Source organism: Euwallacea similis, chromosome 24, assembly GCF_039881205.1.
Source record: "Euwallacea similis isolate ESF13 chromosome 24, ESF131.1, whole genome shotgun sequence".
NCBI classification, from domain to species: Eukaryota; Metazoa; Arthropoda; class Insecta; order Coleoptera; family Curculionidae; genus Euwallacea; species Euwallacea similis.
This window is the reverse complement of record NC_089632.1, coordinates 421558-440115: the sequence shown is the minus strand read 5'-3', so window position 1 is coordinate 440115 and position 18558 is coordinate 421558. Positions and strand designations below refer to the sequence as shown.

The 18558-nt window shown below is 32.7% G+C and overlaps 2 protein-coding genes across 4 annotated transcripts; one reads left to right on the top strand and one right to left on the bottom strand.

The window, feature by feature from the left end:
* Nucleotides 1-3008: 3008 nt before the first annotated feature.
* Nucleotides 3009-12599, top strand: LOC136416612 (glycerol-3-phosphate acyltransferase 3-like). Of its 2 annotated transcripts, none has more exons than XM_066401880.1 (9): nt 3009-3112; nt 3526-3751; nt 6052-6206; nt 6567-6639; nt 11252-11503; nt 11565-11801; nt 11858-11973; nt 12041-12391; nt 12446-12599. In XM_066401880.1, the coding sequence occupies exons 2-9, from the start codon at nt 3605-3607 to the stop codon at nt 12531-12533; spliced, it is 1419 nt and encodes a 472-aa protein (XP_066257977.1). In that variant the 5' UTR covers nt 3009-3112; nt 3526-3604; the 3' UTR covers nt 12534-12599. The 2 variants fall into 2 exon arrangements, with proteins under 2 accessions (XP_066257977.1, XP_066257976.1); XM_066401879.1 differs by having other exon boundaries at nt 3058-3133.
* Nucleotides 12600-12946: 347 nt separating this feature from the next.
* LOC136416656 (V-type proton ATPase 16 kDa proteolipid subunit c-like) lies at nt 12947-17068 on the bottom strand. Of its 2 annotated transcripts, none has more exons than XM_066401931.1 (3): nt 16904-17068; nt 15991-16183; nt 12947-13518 (listed from the first exon to the last, which is right to left on the bottom strand). In XM_066401931.1, exons 1-3 carry the CDS (start codon nt 16983-16985, stop codon nt 13311-13313), a joined length of 483 nt encoding a protein of 160 aa, XP_066258028.1. In that variant the 5' UTR covers nt 16986-17068; the 3' UTR covers nt 12947-13310. The 2 variants fall into 2 exon arrangements, with proteins under 2 accessions (XP_066258028.1, XP_066258027.1); XM_066401930.1 differs by having other exon boundaries at nt 12947-13526; nt 15999-16183.
* Between the last annotated feature and the right edge of the window lie 1490 nt (nt 17069-18558).

The window sequence follows — 18558 nt, the reverse complement described above, 5'->3', positions numbered from 1 at the left end:
ATACAAAGATATTATTACCACAATACGTTAAAGTGACTTCAACCCTCAAAGGAAGTTTTAAGGCATCACTACTAGGAACTATGTGGCTATCCACAATTAAGTCGGCGCAACACCACAGTTTACGACACATTGGTGAATTGACTAACAGTTCACTTTAGATTAACTTTGGGAGTATTACTAATGTAATATTAATATTTCATTTTATTTTTAGTTATTACCTGAGTTGCAATAGTGTAAAATACATATCAAAAGTTCTGCTATGAAATGACTGTTTTACATGGTCACATTTAGCAACAAATATTACCTTCAGGAACAAAAAGAAATATCTAATTTGCTTCAAATTGAAATTAAAATATATTTTTATGACAGATTATCATTATCTAGTAGAGACCATTGCATAACATGCATTAATTTTATAGAAGGTCGCTGATAAGTCTAAAAACGGTCGATTATTGGTGAAAATATATAAGATGTCGAAAAAAGTTTGATACGAAAGTTTTAGGATTCTTCAATATCTACTGGGCAGTAATAACTTATATTATACAGGGTTGATTATAAAGGCGAGGCATACCAAAATTGCATTTTTTTAAAATGGAACACCCTGTATATTATTCGATATTTCAATTATTCTCTCAATTTTAAGCTAAATTTGTAATAAATGAAAAAAAATGTACCTAAATTCAATCGTTACCGGATTATCGAATTTTGAAAATAAACGCTATTGTTTTAAAATCTATTGAATGAAAAAATTGGAAAAAGTGTTTGTTATGATTGTTTAGAATCCTATTTTATAAAATGCTATAAACGAAACTCTGTAAAAAAAATAAACACATTTTTAAAAATTTTTAAATAAAATTTAATTTACAAAAATAGACCACAAAATATCAAAGAGTTGCAAGCAAGGATAGTGCATGAAATTAATAATATTCCTCAAAACGCTCTTCTAAATACAGTGCAAAATTTTGTTCAGCGAATTCATTATTGTCAGGAGACCAACGCTGAACACTTTAAACATCTTATAAAATAGGATTCCAAACAATCATAACAAATATTTTTTCCAACTTTTTCTTTCAATAGATTTTAAAACAATAGCGTTTATTTTCAAAACTCGATAATCCGGAAACGATTGAATTTAGGTACATTATGCTTCTTACAAATTTTGCTTAAAATTGAGAGAATAATTGAAATATCGAATAACGTACAAGGTGCTCCATTTTAAAAAAATGCAATTTTGGTGTGCCATGCCCTTATGACCAACTCTGTATAATTAAAATTATTATTGCCCAGTAAATATTGAAGAATCCTAAAACTTTTGTATAAAACTTTTTTCGATATCTTACATATTTTCCGCAATAATCGACCGTTTTCAGACTTATCAGCGACCTTCTATATGTACATACCTAAATTCAATCCTGAATACTTTTATCTTGCGTCAAGTGGACCAGTCATGGCAAAAAAGTTACTAAGCTATTCAAAGTAAAAAAAGTAAAACTCAAAATTAGATATACCTAAAACACCATAAAAATATCTTTCAATCTGGCCTCTAAAATGGCTCAGTTTTACAATGTTTTTTAATTACGCCATTTTAGCGGGCGTAGTTTCTTTGCATGGCGTATCCCTATTCTGCATCTAATATTCAGCTACAACTAATTAAATTATAGGTATTTATCACTTACAAGTTCTAATCGAGAATAAAATGTTTAAAGTTTAAATATTTATTTGCCGTGCATTTAAGATAAAACGGTCATTCCAAAGTTTTTGTACCTGTTTGTATCTGATTCGATGATAACACAGAGTACGCGTATGTCGGGAATTTCGATCCGATCCCATGATCAGATAAAGATTAATTAAAAAAAAACATTGATATGCGGGCATAGAATCGAAATTTCGATCTGATTCAAAATTTCCATCCGATACTCTTTTTCAAGTGACTTGGACCGAATTGAAACGAATGAAATGCAAATTTGACAGATATTTTTTTCCATTTTCCATTTCAAATTGGATTGAAATGGAAAATAAAAAATTGACAATTAACAGATGAAAATTTAAACGTTTAATTTTAATACAACATGTAAAATCCGTATTTTAAGATTCTTAAAGGGGTGCTGTGACGAACACAAAAGCGATGTACTTCACCAAATTTGGCACTCACAAGAAATATTGATGTTTTTTACGAATTTTTTATTTTCGAAGATTATGAGGAGTCAAGTTTTTGTACCAATTTTCGTTCAAAGACCTTCTATTTTGGTATACAATGTGTCAAAAATAATTATGTCTAAAGCGACTCATCCACTGTTTTTAACGTTCTATGTTTTTAGATTACCTACTCACAATTATGGCTTTTATTGGAATGAAATGGAAAGTTCGAAACAAACTCGAAATGTGCAGAAAATCTGAAAAGCTATAGTTCGTCCTATTTAGGGACAAATTATTAATGTACTGTTAACTTTAACTGAAAGTTGAAATGGAACATTAGAAATTAGCTTGATCTCAAGATTAACACCAAGTCATTAATCATTTAGCCCTGTTACCGTCATGCGAACCAAGTTTGAAAGTCGAACTAAGAGAGCACTTACTTAGAAAAGAATATTTATTTGGGGAACCTTATTAGGCTTAACCTATGAATTTGGCCGATATTAACTTAGCAATAGATGAGCGGCTTACTATATTACTAGTAACTACTAGTGGTTTGAACTGAACTAGTCGCTATCTTCCAAGTAAGTAGGTGACCCATTTACTATTCCAATGTAATAAAGACCGTTATCTACTAACTAAATATATCGAATAATAAAAACAATCGAACTAAATTTGTAAATAATTAACTCAAAATAATTTGAGGAAATAGTTTAACATATCTATATCAAAATAATAGATAACGAGTTTAGTACCTACCGGTGTGGTGGCATGGTAGAATGTATTTATGCTGTAGAAGCAAGGACAAAGATGGATTCAAAATATAAAATTAACCTTGAACCACGATTCCAATCCCAGATTGAATTAGTATTATAATTGCAGCATAAGAGCATTCTAGTGTATAAGCAGTCGTATGTGAATGTGTGTGTGGAACCACAAGTCGTGCGATGTGTATGTTTATTTTAAATAACGTTAGTAGGTACGAATACGTTGGGTTCAAGTATCCAGAAAATGTGTCACTTTGAAATGATGTGCACCTAAATTTTAGTAATAACTCAATACTCAGTAGGGTGTCTATTGGCAGTGACTATTCATGTTTGAGTTTGTTAAGTGCTGATTTTTATTTAGTTTCATGCCGATGAGGACGATTTGTTGAAATAACTATTGTACAAATTACAACGATTACCATAGAAAATTAAAAATCATGACTATGAGAATGGGAGGTCAAAAATCAGAGAGATAATGAGTACTTTTTTTACGTTTGATAAGAAAATAAATCAATCGTTGACTTGAAAATTTAGTGTTTGAAGCTGTGAGACTTAGACCCCTTTTATCTTTACATAAACCTGTTTGCGATAAACATTTTAAAAATAGCCACGATCTTTATTATAGGTGCCTAACTTATAAACTACGAATGCGGTCCGGTTAATAATACTATAAGAAGTGACTGCAGTGCATATAGGGAGTAAAAATGGTAATTATAGCCATAAGCAGCCTCCTCTCCATTTTCTTCGTTCCATGGAATGTCATTCTTTTGTGTATAGTGTTCTTGGCCGCCATAGGAAAATCATTAGGGGTTAGGAAATTGTTTATTAAAACTTTAATAACAATATTTGAGGTAAGTCATGCAATATCTTTACTCAGGTTGTCCCAGAAATATTGATACAAATGAGTAAAGGGGATAAGAACGATTCAGCTAAAGATGTCTTACAAAAAGGTTGCTTGTTTTCATTTTACAGAATGTTTAAGTTTTTTTTATACTTTAAATTGGAAATACATCTTTCAGTTTTTGATTCAGAAGCTTGAAATTGGTCCTACCTCCTTCTTCGGGGACAAAACGTTTATCTAACTTTTTTTATTTGTGGCGATTTGAGTATTTTTTTTGAATTCTGATATTCTAGATTTTTTACGTCAAGGCGTATATACAGGGTGTTTCAAGTTTGCACAGTACTCTGAGGTATGTATTCTCTAACACAAAATAAAGAACAAAATTCATAAAAGCGTATGTCTTAAGTAAATTTATTATCGAGATACTGTGGTATAAAGATATTTATTAAAAAATACAGCATTTAGAGAAATTACGTATTCGTGTAACCGAATGCTGTGAAATTCGTTTCGTTTTTAAAATATGGTGTAAAAACATCAACGAATTATGGAATTTCGAAATTCCAGAAATGTTGGATACCCATCCAAATCATCTGCTATGCCTCATCCCAAACGAAGCGATAACCAATATACATAAATCGCTCAACTTGAGGGATGTTCTGGTTTGACCGTGAGAACCATTAGGTGAAAATATTCTCGAGTACTCTTAACACACCGTGACTCTGTCGCCACTCACCAGTCCTTATCAGTAATCTGGCCCTTCGCAGAGTCACATGTGTTAAGACGTTAATTGCAAAAACCTTTTAAGGTCTGTTTTTTCTCATTCAATCTAAAAATCCTAAGTTCGTGGGAACCTACCAAATCTGTGTTCTGATTGGTCAACTAGAACAAAATGGGCTGAAACCGAATTCTGCTCATTTTCCCTGCTTCCTTTTTTTGCGCAGATTTAGAGTGGAACTCTAGGCATAAACGAAAATCCGACCTTTCTCCAAATTCATACTTAAGATTCTAACGCACCTAATACAGTAAAAGTTATCATAGATTTTTAAATATAGACTTGTTGACGTTACGGTAGTGTTTTTCTTGACCATCGTCCTGATTTGTCGTAGTGGTACACACGTACAAAAGAATACCTGGTGTCAGAAGCACTTCTCTGAAGACTCCAACAGAAAAAAGATACGAAAACCCTGGGTCCGCATATTTGAATGAATTTATAAATAAATTAATTTATGAGGAAATTGAACAGAATTCTACCAAAAATCGAAAGAGATGAAACTTAGGTAGTAGATTGAAGAACTCAAGAAAAATATTAAAATTCACCAGTGGCGTACGAGAAAATTTTTCTAAAGGATTTTATAGACCAAGACCTCAGAAAATACTCTAGTCTGTATAGTAAATTGTTATGTATCCCGATGCAGGGAGATAGGTTTTGACAACAAAAACGCGTTGGTTCTACTAGTCACTACTATAATCAACTATTCTGGTCGAGAGTCTATTGGGAAGAGTCGTGTTTTTTTTTTCCAAGCTGTATTTATGTATATATCTAATCAAATAGAGGGGTGATTACAAAACTAATTACTATGTAATGTCTATTGGAAAAACTCCGGACCTTGGCTTAATTACTTTATCTGTGGGGCCAAGGTTAAGTTAGTATTATTGGTTGGGCCAAAGGCCGAGTTAGTACAGAACAAATACTATTCTTCATGAGAAATACAAATAAGCTCGAATATCAGTTAATTTATCCTAATTCATAAGATAGGTACATTACAAAATGAACGCAATCTACATTTATTATATTAAATATTAAGCAGCATCTTTTACCAAATACGCATATGAAATTTGAAAGCATCTGCAGTAGATGAAATACAATAAATTAAAAACCCATTTTTTTTCTTAAATTTTAATATCCTGTAACTCAGCTATCGCTCTAAATCGCCTACATGCTGTATAAACTTTTTCTGTCTTTTCTGTTAGAGAATACATACCTCAAATAGTGCCGTGCAGTTCTGAAACATCCTGTATATTACTATATGTTGTACTGTATGCTATAAAAAAATATGTCTCATAGATTCTGAGATCTTTGTAAATACGTTTCTGTACATTTCCAAACTTATAAGGATGCCATGTGATATCATCAATCAGTTAACTTTGACTGAATTAGGAAATGAATTTTTCAGATTCAAAAAACCCTTTCTGAACAATTATCTAAATAACCCGTGAAAATTTACAAATAAAAGAAATTAGTTAAACACCCTATAGCCTATTTCTGGGATAACCTATATAGGTACACATATTACACACACGCGTCTTCAGTATGGAAGGAGGAACATAGAAGATGCTACCAAATATAAAAGGATAATAGCTCATGACTCGGATGATGAAGGTTATGAAGAAGGCCTTCCTTCTAAGGATGAAGATGAAGCAATCATTGAGAGATCTGCAGTTACTACAGAACCTCCTCTAATAAGGTAATATGCTTTTCAATCGTATTATTATATTATACAATGAACGTCTAAGTATTCTAGTATTCCTAAGTATTGTGAAGTTCTTAAGTATTGTGAAGTTTAAAAGCAGAGAGTAGGTACTTAGTCTTTGATGCCATTCTGTGAAACTGACAGGTAATACTGTAATTACTATTGGTCAGTTTTGTCACGATATTGTCAGTTTAGAGAATAATCTCTATGTGTAGCTACTTCTTGCTGTTGATATTTGCGACACAAATTTGCGACCATCGTCGGTACTTTTACTAGGACTCATGAGTAAATTTACTCACGAGTGATTATCCTAGTTGGTAATATTTTAGATCTAATTTTAATTTTATATTCTAGTCGAGAAAAAGAACTAATACTGATTCCCGATTTGGCCCGTAAAGCAGGTAGTGATCACAATGGTTCAAATGAGGTAAGTATCTATGTAGTTACTTTCAGTTTGATAGAGATAAGTAGTTTCGATAACATAGACAACATGTTAATAAATATTGAAATGGTAATTAATGGAAACAACTATATACCATTTCACTTGGACGAGAAAATTTGTAGAATATCAGGTCGGGATCGTGTTAGGACCTGGTAATCATTGTTCTTATTCGGCAGCGTCAACATTCTGCTGCACAAATCTTTTGCTAATTGATTCACTAATCTTCAAATACAGTTAAAACATAGCTGTGTAAAAATTTTAAATAGTTGTCCAACAGTTGCCTACTGCCGACTGTGGTCAACAAAGGTCACTATTTACCGAGTCAGTCGGGTGTTTCTGTACCTTGTGGATATAATTGTGTAGGATTCACTGACTGAGTAGTGTAGGGATTAACCCCACAAACTCTTCCTCATTTGGCGTCGTGATGGCCAACACTTATTTACTGTAGCAACCAGGGTTGGCCTGCAATCGCTTTGAGGCATTTCTTTAGGCCGGAACACGTTATTCTACTCATTTTAGTTCTATTTCTTTCATCTGTCGTCTCCACTCTTCTTTCTCCGTCTTAATCATAATAAGTTTAATTTTGATTATAATTTTCCTTTACTTTTCCTTGCTCTCAGCAAGAAGCGTTGCTTCGTTTTTCTTTGTGACATTTATTTGATTTCGGATTTTTCGGAAATTATTGCATCGATATATTGAGTGTTTGGGTGCTGTGGAAATTTTGCTCTCCACAAAACCAACACTCATCAATAGTTCTCTTTTCTTTTTAGATAATTTCCAATGATGTAATGTTCCATAACACTGCATCGAATAATAATTTATTTTAATGAAGCTTCTGTTGTGCCACGTACTTACGTTTAATAAACGTCTTTGTGTACCTATTTTATTAAACCCTAGATTACCGGTCACTCGTTAATTTTACGACGCGCGTTTCAAATCGACGATGTTTGGATATTTTCAGCCAATTCAGCAAAACGATATTTTCAGTACCCTCTTAATTAGTGTTTACCTAGACAGTGATGTGTGCGAATGCGCTTTGTTTTACGCAGTGACGGATTTTTTGCTGAATTATCGTAGTTTTGACGATAGTCCGGTATTAACGTATGACGATTTCCAAATCAGCTGTACACATTTAGAATTTTGTGGTAAGGTAAAATATTGTCTTAGGTTGTGTTTTTTTATAATATTTTTTTAGCAAAATGGCATCGCGAAAATCATTGACTAAAGTGCAATTGACGGAGGAGATAAAGCGAATTATGAATGGAGAAGACAGTGATCCAAATCCTTTTGAGGAAAGTGGAAGTGACTGGGAGGAAGACAATTTAGAGCTGGAAGCACCTAACTCGGATGCGTCAGATGATGAATTTGATGTAGCAGTTGTTTCATTACAACCCAAGTCACCAAATACTTTACAAGAAAACTGTCAAAAAGAAGGTGAAGAAGTTATGGTTGAGACCAGTTCAAATCAATCGCAACCTACAAAGTCTGGAATAAACAGCTACATAATTAAACCCAAGAAAATGAAGTTGCTTGGAAAGAATGGTCATAGGTGGTCTGCAAAATTGCCGGTCAGAGGACGAAGGACAACATCTAGAAACATTATACATTTTTTATCAGGTCCTAAAGGCCAAGCAAGGCAGTTTAATAATGTAGAAGACTGTTTTTTACATTTTTTTTCTGAAAACATAATTGACATTGTTGTTAAACACACCAATAAAGAAATCTCTAGGCAGGCGAAACACTATAAATGTCATTCTAATGTATCTAAAATTACAAAAGAAGAACTAAAAGGCTTGTTTTCAATTTTGATCCTTTCCGCTGCGAAGAAGGATAATCATTTGTCTGCCAAACATATGTTTGACTCCAATATTTCCGGTAGATTTTATCGAGCCTGCATGAGTTGTGATCGCTTCAACTTTCTAGTGAATTGTCTTAGATTCGATTCCAAGGAAACAAGACAAGAAAGGAAAACTCTTGATCCTTTCGCGCATATTCGGGAAATATGGGATATGTTTATGGAGACTTGCAGAACTTCATATGCGCCATCATCCTATTTAACAATTGACGAACAGCTTTTAGGATTTCGTGGACGTTGCCCATTCAAGATGTACATCCCCAACAAGCCGGCCAAATATGGCATCAAAATTGTGATGGTGTGTGATTCATCAACAAAATATATGATAGATGCAAGTCCTTATTTGGGAAAAAAAACACCGACTAATGGATTACCGCTTGCTGAATACTACGTAAAGAAGCTCACAAAGTCGGTCCATGGTAGCAATAGAAATGTTACCATGGACAACTGGTTTACTTCAGTTAGTTTAGCTGATCAATTGTTGAAGGATCCGTATAAAATAACAATTATAGGAACACTACGTAAAAACAAAAGAGAAATTCCTCCAGAATTGTTGGATCTAGAGAATCGTAACACAAACACTTCAATGTTCTGTTTTGATCAGCAAAAAACTCTGCTGTCTTACATGCCAAAAAAAAAAAAAGTAGTTTTGTTACTTTCAACTATGCATCAGGGTGCAGAAATCATAGAAGGAACACACAAACCAGCAATTATACAAAATTACAACGAGACAAAAGCCGGAGTAGATACATTTGACCAAATGTGTTCCAACATCAATTGTAACAGAAAAACCAAAAGATGGCCTTTATGTGTGTTTTATGGGATGCTAAATATGGCCTCTATCAACTCATATGTTCTGTATTGTTCCAATATGTTGAAGAAAGGCCAAAAACCAGTTTCACGCTACCAGTTCATGATAGATTTGAGCTACAGCCTTGCTGAACCATGGATGAGACAAAGAATTAGTACCAAAACTTTGCGTCGCGATATTCGTGCAGATATTAGCGCCATTCTTAATATTCCTGCAATTTCTGTGGAGCCTGAACTGGGTAAGCCTCAACAAAAAAAAAGGAAAATGTGTTTTTACTGTTCAAGCAAAAGACGACGTATGACGACCGTTTACTGCAATACATGTAGTCAACCAATTTGTGGTGAACACCGAGGGAATGTTTGCAGAAATTGTGCTGCAAATTAACATTAAATTTGTTTATATGACATAAAGAGAGTTTTTTTGAGTTTTATAGATTTTTTTTGAATAAAGATTTAGGCCATATCACAGTTTTTGTTTAAGATCGTAAAATTTACGACAGTCCGGTAATCACGTTTGGTGACAACACTCCGGTATTCTAGGGTTAATTCACCTTGCTGGGCATTTGTCTATTGTACTGTTTCTGATTTCAATTTTGTTCCGTATTCTTTCTCTGTAGATTAACGTCTTTTCTTCAAGTCCTCCTCTTTAATCGGGCTCTCAGGGAGTGCCAATTTTCCAACTATTCGAATTTATGTAAACGCACCTAGAGCTAGGCAATTGTTGAAAACTCTGATGAGCGTACCTGGGGTTTTTTGTACTTATCTTGTAGGCAAGTGTGATGTTTATCCCTGGGCCTTTTTGTTTCTTAATAAATATATGGTTACTTTCAACTCTTTTGTGATGTAATTGTTAGTCTGGTTTTGCCTTATGCAAATACGAGACCAATTAATGTGTTATTTTTGGATGAATAGTTTCATCAGTCGATCATCAATTACCTCTATCGGTGTCCTGTTATGTGTTATTCAGAGTTGTTTTTAATTTAATTTTTATGCCGCCTTCCTCCACACATCTTCATCGATGTCGTGACACAGCACTTTTTTTTTTTTTCTTTTGTGGATTTGTTTGTTTAATTGATGTATTGTTGCTTTCAATTGTAATTTAAATTCTTCTTTTAGATTTTGCCTTACATTTATCGTTCCACGAATGAACTTGTGTTTGCAAGGCTTCTAACCAGAAATTGTTTGTCGCAAGCATCAGTGATTTTTTTATTAGGACTTTTCATATCATATCAGGCTCGTCTTCTAAAATGTCTCTAAAGTTATTTCTAAATTTTAACAGGTGGGGGTGATTTTTCTTCCTTTATTGGTCTGCTCTCTCATCTTTACCTTTAGCGATTCTGATATCTATAAACGTATGGTGAAATGATTACGTAGATTGTCATAATCCTTCTCTTACTTTCCATTCTTCCATTCTGTTATTCATTTTGTTTAAAACCAACGATATGTCGAATCTATACCTAACTCTACCATTTAATTTCAAGCGCATAAAAAGTTATAAGCAATAATTTTTTCTCAGAAATACCCGGCGTATCTTTTTAAAAGCTTTTGATTCCCCGAATCTCCAGAATTGTATAGAAATACTAATATCTATTATAATTTTATCGAGCAGTTTGTTCCCCTAGTTGTAAATGATTTTTATGATACGTATTAAGCTCACGCCGCTAGCTGGCCTACCGGATTCATTGCAACTGGTGTTTCTCCACTGCTACGTCCCATAGCGGGTTTGCGATTTTCGTTACAGCACCCATAGAAAGAGAAATATTTCAGAAATACTTAAAACATTTTCAAACTTACGACTTTCATTCCTGTACATCAAACGAGAGCTTCCAAATTGAAAAGTAGTTTTTTAAAAACTGTACTATTTTTGTGCTCATTGTGCTAAGAAAATCTATGGTTCACACTACTTTTTTGGAAAATCTTGTAAATTTACAGGAGAAAATCCATTTTGATATGAAACACTGGCTACTTTCCTTGGACTACACCAAAAGCGGTATCGAATCCATCATCGAAGATCAAGTGACCTCTCGTTTCGAAGCCCAAGAATTAAAAAACTGGAACTTCCTCACCAGAACCAACCGATCCTACGAGTTCATATCTTTAAAGTTGACCCTCTTATGGATTGTCGGTTTCTTAGCCAGATACCTTCTTTTATTGCCAGTGAGAGTATACATTTTCACCTTCGGAGTAAGCACATTGCAGCTATGAACTATTTTAACGCCTTACTTTTGAATACTTGTTATTACAGTTGACTTGGCTTAGTATAACCACAGCTCTAGTAGGGCATCTGCCAGAATCATCCATCAAAAGGTGGTTGAACCATCGCTGCTACGTTATAGCTTTCAGAATTTTAACCAGATCATTGTCAGCAGTGATCAACATCCATAATAAACAGTGGCGACCCCAGAAGGGGTCCATTTGCGTGGCCAACCATACCAGTCCCATTGATTGTGTTATTTTATCCAATGATAATTGTTACTCTTTGGTGAGTTATACAATTTTAGTCGGTGTCGAAACAGATAAAAAATGACTTTACTGCAGATTGGTCAAAGACATGGTGGGATATTGGGAATAATACAAACAGCCTTGCATAGAGCTTCTCCCCATATTTGGTTTGAAAGGTCTGAAACCAGAGATCGTAATTCCGTGTTAAAAAGGTAAAATGTCTTGATTTTAGAGTATAGACTGCAATAAATATTACCTGCATATTGAATTCTCTTCAAGATTAAAGGAGCATACTTCAAACTCCAAAAATCCTCCAATGTTGATCTTTCCCGAAGGCACATGCATAAACAACACTTCAGTGATGCAGTTCAAAAAGGGTAGCTTTGAAGTTGGATGTCCCATATACCCGGTGGCCATAAAGTATGACCCCAGATTTGGAGACGCTTTTTGGAACAGCAGCAAATATTCAATGTTGCAATACTTGTTCATGATGATGACAAGTTGGGCTATCGTTTGTGATGTATGGTATTTACCACCGGTGAAACAAAAAGAGAATGAGAATTCAGTGGAGTATGCCAATAGGGTCAAGCATTTGATTGCTCAACAAGGTGGATTGGTTGATTTAGTTTGGTATGAGAAATTTTAAATTGTTATGTTCATGTGATCTGAATGAAATTTTTTCAGGGATGGTCAACTCAAACGTTCTAAACCTAAAAAGGAATGGATGGAAGAGCAGCAACAAAAAATAAGCAAAGTTTGGAAAGCAGAGTGATATAAATTATGTATTTGTGTGCCGTATTTAGAATTTTCAAATAAAATGAATAAAAACGTTTTGTCGAATTCATTCAAAAGTGTTGCTTTTTCAAATGGTGAGCCGTTAGGTTTTTAAAATAAGCCGGGTGCAAAATTTTCAATGGTACACTCTATGTTGTATTAATTTCAAATGTACATTTTCATTTCAATTTTCACTATCAGAAATTAAAGGAAACAAATTCGAATAAAAAAGTCATTACACTATTCTTTGTCATTCAAAGTTCCAAAATGTTTATGATTTATAGTCCACAATATTTTTTGGACCAAAAAATCAAAGAGTCGTGGATAAATGAAGTTTCTATGATGAAATATTGGATGGTAAAGGGTTTTTATTTAATTGGTTAGATATTCTAATAAGTAAACCAATAATAATTGATCTTTTTTATATATTTACTTTTTATCTAAAAACAATGCACTCTTTTATATTCTGAAAATCTATATTTACTTTATACAATACAAAACTGTTCTTTCTTATACCTACTTATCTACATATATTCTTGCATTAAATATATGTGGATTCCTACATTTTAAACTCTATAGCGGTTTTTAAGTATAATTGGTAAAAAGTATAGTTTATCAGTACCTATTGTAAGGTAACAGGAAAATGAACAAATTCTGGATCTTCAGTAATATGCATACTCAGCTTACCGATTGGGACTTCATGTATATAAATAATTATGATGATTATGATTTAGTGAACTTTATTGGAAAGTTATAGTTTATAGATAAAAACATACTAATTTTTTGCATAAAGAAAAATGGCGACAATTAATCCGTACAACCCTAATACTTCGGCAAAAATAAGAATCAAGATCATTCCGACGAAAAGCCTTGGTTGTTGAGCAGTACCTCGTACTCCGGCATCTCCAACTATACCTATAGCCAACCCGGCAGCTAATCCGGCAAACCCTACAGCTAAACCGGCACCTAAATGCAAGAAACCTCTGAAAAAGTCAAACAAAAAATATTAATTTTCTTATATTGGCTTCCTTACATAATGTTGCTAAATTAATTTCGTTAGACTAATAACACTTTTCGATTCATCCGAAAATTTAAAAAAATCATGCTTCTAAAATGTAATGATATAAATTCATACTTCGTGTGAGTTAGATGTTCGATGGTAGGAACCGAATGAGATACTGAAACTTACCGAAAAAGACATATTCTGTACGAGATTTTCTTAAACGTTTACAATTATTACTGTGTAAATCACATATTCATGGTAAGCATATAACTCAAAAATTTAAGTTCTTCTATCTTTGTTAATTTTGTATTCTTTTTAAGTTTCATAATCGCCTGTTCTATACAGGGCGTTTGAGAATTCCGTGGTACAAAAAAGGGGTATTTCTTGACTAAGTTTTAGAACCGAATGCATTTATATACATTTTGACACCAAAAGTTTGAAACTCTTTTATAAAATAAACGCAGCACACTCCAAACAATAATTCGTAATTAAATAAAAAAACTGTTACTGAAAATAAAGAGTGTTTCGTTTAAAAATCGATAGATGGGATTATTTTCGTTCATACTGGAAATAATATAACATTCAGTATTATTCAGAAAAATTGTGATGTCTTGTGTAAAGATTTTTAAAATTTAGCGAAATATTTAGAAAATATTTACCATCGATAGTCTTATAAAAAATTGTTTGAAAATGTATCATTTAAGATTCAAGAGGAGTTTCGTGAAAAGTAAAATTTTTTATAAGTAGTACTACTAAATTTTAGTTTTTATACCTGTCTGGTTTTTGGAAATGGTTTGGCTGTTCGAGATATGAATAAAACTTATTGTTTTTTTTAAATAAGTTGCCCTGTACATTATTATTTCTGTCGACGATGCTCTTCATTGTGGTTTCAAATATACGGGTGTCCCATAATTAATGGCATACTAACCTGAACCGTAGAATCTTTAAGTAGCAAGATTTAACCTGATTTACCGATATTCAAATGCCTATATCAACAAAAGTATTCCATTGGCGTGAAAATGAATTAATTTAAAGAAGTTAATTAAAAATTTCCAGTTCATAATATTCGTTTGAATTTAACGCTGTTCTTTGTAATATGTTTTTCTTATGAATCAGAAATTGTTCATTCGCGTGAAAATTGTTAGATATAGCATCATTAAAGCATGTACTTTTGAAATCCGAATGAGGAGTTTCATATACGGGGTGTTCCAAATAAAGTGAGTTCCATAGAGATTATGAAAATGGTAAGAAATGCAAGGTGATTTAAGATTAGAAAAAAGATACGTAATTTTGTAAAATTTCGTAAAATTTACACCAACAGTTTACTCATAATTTATGATTTTCCAAAATCACAGTTTTCAGTAAGTCGGGAACAAATAGGAATTTAATAAAAAATTTCCGTATATTGACAATTCAAAATGTGATGCTCAAAAATTGATCAAGAAATTCATAACTACTGGACCCGTATTAGACGTAAAAAAAACTAAAATAGCTCGAGAGGAAGATGACGCTGAAACTCTTATTATAATTGATTAGGTTCAAAATAATCCAAAATTTTCTTTGTGGCGAAGATCGCTTCAATTAGGAATAAATAAAACACATATACAAAAAAAAACATGAAATAATCGTAAGCTAATCTGTTCAAATAGAATTTTAATCAAGCTTTAGAGCCAGAAAGTCAAGCAAAACATTTTAATTTCTGCTTGTGGATGGGCACTCAAATCATGGATAACCAATACTTTTTTCGAGATATTGTATTCTTTGATGAAACCACGTTTTTCACTGATGGTACTGTTTCATCTCGACATGGAAAGTACCGGGGACCCGTCACAATCTTTATTTCTGAATCGCTCGTAATTGGCAATGTTCGGCTAAAGTGAACATATGATATGTCATTTTTTATCATGGTACAATCGAACCATACTTTTTGTATGTGAAATTTTATTTGTATTTTCCTCTTTTTTGTTGAATTATTGTAATAAAAACTAACTAAGCAAAAGTCTTGATTACGGTTGCTATGAAAACGATAATTAATTTTTAGGCCTTAGAAAAATTTTCCAGTAAATAGACTTACTTTTCGATATTTCTCTTTAACGAAAAGAAAAATTGACACGGTGAGGATTAATTCAACCGTTTTGGAACAAGTAAAGACTTTCATGAAGAATACTTTTTTTCTCGTAAAATGAAAAATACGAAATTTTCGTCTCTTGGCAACCCCATCCGGGGATATACTGTATATAACGGTCAAGTTTAGCAGAACCAAATTTAAACCATGATGTAATTACTTTAGAATTACTAGTCCAACTCAACAGCAAAATATACACTTTATTAATTTTTTTTTTCATGAACTAAAACATTCGAAGGCAGTGAATTGCTTTAAGTGGGCACATAATAGACTGTGACCTCATAGTCAAGTTCCACTTGACAATAGATGTAACGTGACTCCACTTACTTGTAGAGCGAGTATTGATCTTCTGGAGACTTAATATCTCCAACTATCAATATAGCAATTACCAAACCATAGATAGCGACAATACCAGCCATTACGACCGGAATGATACATCTCATGATCAGTTCTGGTCTCATGACTGCCATGGCGGAGATTCCAGTTCCAGATTTGGCGGTGCCGTAAGCCGCACCTAATGCTGAAATGAGACAAATAGAATTTTACGAAAAATTATATATTAATTTTGGTGGCTTAACGAGACTCACTATTAAGTTTGAAAGTTATCGTTAAAGAAATAAACGGTAGAATAATCAATTTTCCACTTTATTTGGCATGATCACTTAGATTAAAGGCTCATATCCAAGCAAACTGCGCCTCTTTGAAGGAATATTCGAATTCGAATAGAATAGATAGAATAGAAATAGTACAGAATAAAAAAATTGCATAGTTTTATGTCATGCCTTTCTTCAAAAGGCAAATAATGATTTAGAGGCCTTCTGATTTTACCTAAGATGTCCAACTTTCTATTCTACCAGAAAAGGGGCACAATTAGTAACAAAATTTGCTATAGCAGCAGGTGTGAAATTTCTCAGAACAGGATAATAATGTCATACATTCCGAATTAATTTAATTTCCCATACCTAATTCAATATACTCCTAAATCAATGCTGGTATGCAAAACGATATAAGCCATCATGCAATCATGTCAAGTGGTCTAATCACGATAAACTCGGTCATATGACAAAAATGTTTGTTTTCTGTATTGATGAAATTTTTGATAGTATGAAATAATAAATTTAATAAATTTTAAAGTAAGGTCTGAATTAACTCAATTAACCAATTGGATTTTTTTCTGCAACGCTCCGAACAAGCTTGGACAAAGACATCCCTACCTAATTGGATAAAATAAAATACTTACAACTAAATATGATGGCAGCAGAGGCACCCATTATTCCAAAGAATGGCCCATAAATAGGGTTGGTGTCTGTAATCTGGCCCATAGTGTTGCTTGAATTTTACTTCTAGGTAAACACTAAATATGGAGTCACACACGTCTGACCTGTGTGCAGATAGCTAATGAACCTGGATGATGCTTAAAATGAGAATGGTGAAAAGAAATTTCAAGTGAATTTAGATATAGATATCTCTATATAGATTTAAATCTCGGTCTCTTCAAATTCGACAAATAAAATCATGGCGTGAACTTAACGTACAACCGATAAATAAATTGTTGAGCCCACAAGTACCAGTTTTAAATCATTATCTATAGTCTAGGTTATAAATGTAAACCCATGCACTGATAGAGGTGTCTTTTACATCCCACTGATGAATTTAAACAAGACAGGGATGCTATGTATTCATACACAGGGTGTTTCCGAAGTACGGCCTGTAACTTCAGGACATAATTTTTTATAGGATTTAAAGAAAAAAAAACGCCAATAGATTTCTTAACATTTTTAGTATTTTCGGACTCTCTTAACATTTTACAACAAAAAAGGGCTCTTGATTTTTTTATTCAATACTTACCTATTTTTAGGAGAAAAACTTTTTTATTTAATTCAGTTGCAACAAAAATAACAGATAAGTATTGTATGCATTTTTTGTTGTCTTAGTTACTTGCTCGGCATCAAGATTCTTGGCATTTTGCTAGTTACAAGTTGTGAATTAAAATTGTAGATTATATAAGAAAATTCGAAAATGAATAATTTTATTTACGCTGAAATGACTTAGATGCATCAAATGACTTACGCCTAACTACGCCACTGGCGGCATAAAAAAAATTTACTTTATTCTAAAAATGCAACTCTTTATCAATGTAAAATAACTCCAAAATTTTAAGAGTCTAGCATTAATGGTTTCAAATTTATTTCAAATAATAATAAACATATTTTTTTAATTTTTAGCACCCTATATCTCGGAATCTAAAATTTACCCGTTGCATGTTTATAGGAAGTTTTTTTCTTGAAATGCCATAACAAATTGTGTTTTGTAGTTACGGACCGTATTTAGGAAACACCCTTTATAGAAAATCCTTTTCACTGCCTATACAAAAAATTAATTATTCAATAGACATGTAAGATAGACATTATTTTATACCAAAATGAAGAAAATTGAATTTTCTTTCGCCCAACGTCATGTCCACTATACTATGGAAAAAAAATCAAGAAAATTGAAGTTGTTATTGTGAACACCCTCTCTGTATTTTTGGCTAAATCAGTATTCGTGCCTGCTAAAGTTATTTTACGTAAGAATCCATCCTAAAATTATCAAAATTTAACTTAAGCTAATTGCGATATTAATTTTTTATAAGGCACTGCAAATGTCTAAAATTTCTTGTAAAATGTCATAGTTTCGAGTTATTGTATCGCAAGGTAAAAAAAAATCTAGGACCTAACACAAGATCAAGAGAGGGTTCTATAACGTGAAAAAAATGCAGGTGGTCCCATTTAAAACAATGACACTTTTTGACGCCTCGCTTTTTTGGAAGACCCTGTAAATTGTCACTAATTTTAAAATTTATCTTCATTAGCCTCATATAGATTCTCATAATTGATTTTTTATGAAATTACAAAT

Bases quoted from the DNA above. Each gene is read 5' to 3' on its own strand.
- LOC136416656 (XM_066401931.1), bottom strand. From the start codon at position 16,985: ATGGGCCAGATTACAGACACCAACCCTATTTATGGGCCATTCTTTGGA. The intron at 16,184-16,903 runs GTAAGTATTTTA...GTCTCATTTCAG, and splicing joins TGCTGCCATCATATTTAGTT to CATTAGGTGCGGCTTACGGC. The intron at 13,519-15,990 runs GTAAGTGGAGTC...TGACTTTTTCAG, and splicing joins GATCAATACTCGCTCTACAA to AGGTTTCTTGCATTTAGGTG.
- LOC136416612 (XM_066401880.1), top strand. From the start codon at position 3,605: ATGGTAATTATAGCCATAAGCAGCCTCCTCTCCATTTTCTTCGTTCCA. The intron at 6,640-11,251 runs GTAAGTATCTAT...GTAAATTTACAG, and splicing joins ATCACAATGGTTCAAATGAG to GAGAAAATCCATTTTGATAT. The intron at 12,392-12,445 runs GTATGAGAAATT...AAATTTTTTCAG, and splicing joins GGATTGGTTGATTTAGTTTG to GGATGGTCAACTCAAACGTT.